This window comes from Stegastes partitus, unplaced genomic scaffold (genome assembly GCF_000690725.1).
Source record: "Stegastes partitus isolate 25-593 unplaced genomic scaffold, Stegastes_partitus-1.0.2 Scaffold1992, whole genome shotgun sequence".
Lineage (NCBI taxonomy): Eukaryota > Metazoa > Chordata > Actinopteri > Pomacentridae > Stegastes > Stegastes partitus.
Genome location: NW_007579723.1, coordinates 93,211 through 97,945, shown reverse-complemented (window position 1 = coordinate 97,945; position 4,735 = coordinate 93,211). Strand labels below are relative to the sequence as shown.

The window sequence follows — 4,735 nt, the reverse complement described above, 5'->3', positions numbered from 1 at the left end:
CTTCTCCAGGCTGAGGAGGATCCTGGTTCTGGACTGGATCTTCATTCGGTGTCCTGGTCCTAAACTTTCTGCAGAGATAAAGCATTGACTGATAATGGCACCTCTCTTCTCAGCACTTTTAAGGTGTTTCAAGGGCTTTATTCTTCAAGACTGAGTAATTAAAGTTCCGTACATGGAAAATGCACTTTGAATGTTGTACAATCCAGTCTCAGGGCAATTCGTGAAATAGTCACAAAACTAAATCTATTTAGTTGTGTCCTGGGAGACGATTTGCCCACTTTTTCGTGTCCCCCACCACAAATTTCAACCCAATACGTTTCAACTGGAATTATCTTTCATGTCTGGGCCACATTTTTTTCCCATTAGACAACGCATATACTGTGATGTTTTTGTCGTTCTTTCCTTCCAACAGTCAGGCATTAACCAGTTTTCCTGTTATGGCCCGTCCACACTAGTAGCTACAGAGATCACTATACAGATGTGTGCGCCCACACTGACCAACGTCAACATTTTGTAAACATCGGCACTGAGCAGCTACTGTGTGTTTTGTTTTGTACTCTGTTTGGGCTTCATGCTTGTTGTTACTTTCATTTCTCTGTAAACAAATACAACTCTGATAAAAAGGACACATGCAGGAAAACGGCGACCGGAACATGTACTGTGATCTCAGTGATGGATAGTCTGACGACTGTAACTGAGAGGCCAGCGATGAGGAATGTATCTGTAGCTTTGTGAAGCTTTTAGCTCACTCGTTGAGGCTGGCTACATTAGCTGCTAGCTAAGCCTAGCTGAAATTTCATTTCCCCTATAAATGTCAATTTCATTTGTAAAGTCAGTCTATCAATTTAAACCTCTAAATGCACTTAAAGTTTTATATCTCACCCTCCATGTGGGAGAAACGGCTATTTTGAAGAAACAAATACGACTTCCAGTGATTATTAGAAGACTGGCTGACACCTGTGGGCTTCCTGCTTCTGCCACCTGTGAGTTCCTGAGGAGTGGCTGATTGGCTCGCGCTCTGGCTAGTTGTCCAATCAGGGTAGAGGATACTCCTTTATAAGCCCTCCTGCTCCTTCGTTTGCTCTCTGCCTCTTGCTTGTTGTCAGCTTTGAAGGTTTGTGGTGGGAAGGTTTTCAGCTGAGGTAAGATTAGGTACCCTGTACATGTGCACACGTAGTTCACTTTTTGTTACTGCACTAGGTTATGGGTTGATGCCACTATTGTAGGTTTTGTTTTTCCGTCACTGTTAGACCAGACAGCCAGGCCTTTTGTTTTCCTTTTCTTTCATTACAGGAAGATTTGAGTTGGGCCCTGTTGTGTTGTATTTTATTTCTCTGATTTGGCACAACCCCACAGTTGACCCTTCCCCCACACTTTATTGAAACGTTCATTTGATTTGTTCAACATGTTCAACATAGCAGTGTATTTAGTAGTAGTTCTGTCGTAAATGCAAAAAAAAAAGGCATGAAAGGAGGACAATTGTTTTGATAGGGGAAAAAAAACTGTATGCATCCTTTTTAAAAAACCAGTTTGTCCGGACTTTGTCACCTGTAAATACATTTCCTGTCCTGTCAACAACCAGAAATGATGAACCTACAATTTAGTAAAAGAAAGAACCGATTTTTTTTATTTTATTTTAAGCTGTGATGTTTCATGAGATCTTGAACTATATTTTACCTCCATCTGCTGGCTCTTTGGGCTCATAACAAGCAACAGGATCCATCACGTTGCTTCGCTGACAGTGCATTGTGATTGTTTTCAAATCTGTTGAGACTCTTTGGTTCCCCTACTTCTGAGATTTTTTTTTTTTTTTCGTCTTGTCAAATTCTGGCCAGGTCTGGTTCCTGCTCTGCCTCTGCATCCTGTCTGTCCTGTTCCTGACCTTCATCAACCATAAGTAAGAAGTTCAGAAGTCATACTTATGTACGGAACCCCTGAGTGGCCAAAGAGGGGGGGAAAAAAATGCATGGGAACTTAGGGGTTCCACACTTATCAGATAAGGTCTACTGTTTATTTCCTGAATGCAGTGCACTACAACACACAATAACTGGTACAGAGTTACAAAGTTTTAACTGTATAACTCTCACATGTGTATCGTTGCTGGACAGTTATGCATCAATGACATATTTCTGATGTTTTAATACTTGTATTGCAACAGTAAAAATATGAAATTAAGCAGAAAACAGTGTTAAATATTTTATGTATTTTTGCACAAAACTGAGCAACTTTTTAAGCAATCAGCTAGGCAATAAAGAAGCAAAGATTAAGTGTGAAATAGGTATTTTGTACGCACAAAAGAGAAATAAGGCTTCCAAAACAACTCCAAATACATTAACATTGTACAGCAATGAAGGATGTTATCTTATGGCTACATACCAAACCAGACAGAGTAAACTGACATGAGTGGCTGGTGGCTTTTTCCCAGTTACGGAAATCAAACAAAATTATGCTCGGCTGTTATACTCTCATTTGTTTAAATTTATATTTGTTGTGTGTCTTCTACTTCCTGTCCAACATATCTCTTCTTCCTTATTAAACTTCAACCTGAATTCCCTTCTTGTCAGCTCAGCAGACTGAACAGAGCTTCTCAAAGTCATTCATTCTCTGTGCGATTTGTCCTCATACGCTGCGTAACTTTGAAGATGAGCCACCTATATGGGTAAAAAACATAAATGATGTAACTGCATTGAGATATGTATAAAAAAAGAAAAGGGAAGCAGAAGAACAGTAAAGATAAGATACTGCCAAAAGGCTTTGTGAGAACTTACAAAACAATTTGCAGAAGCTCCTCGAACCTCTCCTCCGAGCTGAACATGATACAGGGCAGAAGTCATGATGTTGCTGTCGTCCAGGTCCTCGTCTGGGGTCCTGGTCCAGTGTCCTCTGCAAAGATCAAATTTAGATCGATAATGACACCATATAACGCTTTCTTGTTAATGTTTAGTGACTATCTATACATTTTTCAATGAGGTAGAAAAGAGGTTCAGGCAGAAACATATGGGAGCACAATAAAGTTTTAATTTCTCTAAAAGTTCCTAAATTTCAAACCAGCTACCGCAAGTAAAAGCCCTGCATTAAAAAATCCATAAAGTAAAAGTGAAGAGGTATTATCAGCTAAATAAAGTGAATGTGTCAGGAGAAAAAGTAAGCATTCTGCACAAGAGTATGATCTAATATTATTACTATATTTATTGGGCTGCAACAAACCATGAATTCCATCGCTGATTATTCTGCAAATTAGATTATTCATTAATCACTTATGTGTTTGGTCTATAAAATGTAGAAAAACAAAAACCATTGGTTAAAAAGAATTCACAGCTGTTCAGAGTACTATTTTATAGAACATGAAAAGCAAAAACATTTGATAAGTAGCAAGCACCAAGTGTTTGGCATTTTATCTTGATGGATGCCTGAGATGAACATTTATTAACACACTGCAGCTGATTAATCTGATTAAAAAATTCTTCATGATGATGAATCAGCTTATTTTCTCTTGCAGTAGAATGTCTCCTCTTCCTCACTTCTTTCTACTCTAATGCTATCTTTTTTTTTTTTGTGCCATCCGCTGACTCTCTTCTCTGTCATTTCCTGGTTTCTTCTCTCTGTGAATTTGTCACCCTCTTCCGTTCCTTCCCGTCTCTACAGTCCCTCTCTCCATCTCTGCCTTCTGTACATGATATGTGAAAGGACGTACATGTTGTCGCAGTAGGCAACAAGCAAATAATCAATTTACCAGTAATTGTTGGTATTTAAAACATGGCTGAAATATCTAAATTCTTCCTGTATGTGCAGAGTTATACAACACAAACAGATGGAAAACTTCTAAACATGTTGAATTTATTTGCTTGTACTGAATGACTGTTTTCACCAGAGTTTTGCTTTAACACAGCACCTATTAATAAACTTGTAAACACCACCTCCCTGATTTTTATGTTGTTCAAAACTCAGTGCAAATGTATATCCTCAATAGTAGTGATTTATGTATCATACTTATACATATTATTGACACATTCTGACTTAGACCAGAAATAAATCTTGTTTTCATGAGACAAATCTGCCTTAATGACAAGAAAGCTTTATAACTTAAAATAAGCAACTATGTTCTTGTTTGGGGAGCAGCAATAAATTATTTTAATGGCCAATGTTTTGGCTTTTCAAAGCAGGAAAAGCACAGTTAATGTTACAAATGCCACTTGCATTTCGTTTTGGTGACACAGTTTTATCATTTTGTGCACTAACTCACTCACTGGGACTCTGCTGTGATGCATCACTTCAATACAAAACTTGAACGAAGCTACTGTTAAATGTGATATAATTACTTTTGGGGATTCTAGTAGTTTCAAGGACAACAGATGTTTACAGACCAAATACTGAATGTTATCCATACGCAGAACGAGTCAACATATCAATTTGATGATGCATGTCCACGCTGATACATGAAGAAGTTTTAATTAGAGTTTTTTTAGGAGTTAAAATACGAATGATTTTTTGTGTGTATAAGTGATTTTACAAGTTGTTAGCTGTAATTTAACAAGGCGGGGGAGGGGGCTGTAAAATACGAGTAACATATTGTTTTAGGTAAGATTAAAAATATATTAAATGTTTTTTTGTCTGTTTGCTTTCCTTGCCTTTCTGCCAAGATATGATTTGTTTTAAATGGTAAATGAAAGTTCAGAATTCATTTGTGGTATTCACACTGATCAAAAGATATTTCAATATATTCAACACAGCTAGT

At 37.6% G+C, this 4,735-nt stretch overlaps 1 protein-coding gene across 12 annotated transcripts in view; it reads right to left on the bottom strand.

Annotated features, from left to right (window-relative positions):
• LOC103373482 (hemicentin-2-like) overlaps positions 1-4,735 on the bottom strand; it is a 25,975-nt gene that overhangs the window by 8,508 nt on the left and 12,732 nt on the right. For 7 of the 12 annotated variants that reach the window (XR_521066.1, XR_521067.1, XM_008303370.1 and 4 more), the window contains 2 exons: positions 2,769-2,883; positions 1,998-2,651 (listed from right to left, as the gene is read on the bottom strand). The exons of the other annotated variants lie outside the window; for them this stretch is intronic. Coding sequence is in view for 5 of the 7 variants with exons in the window: in XM_008303370.1 (XP_008301592.1) it covers positions 2,598-2,651; positions 2,769-2,883 (169 nt within the window). In the remaining 2 variants the exon portion in view is untranslated. Of the gene's footprint in view, positions 1-1,997; positions 2,652-2,768; positions 2,884-4,735 lie in introns of those variants that run through there. 12 annotated transcript variants of the gene reach the window in all.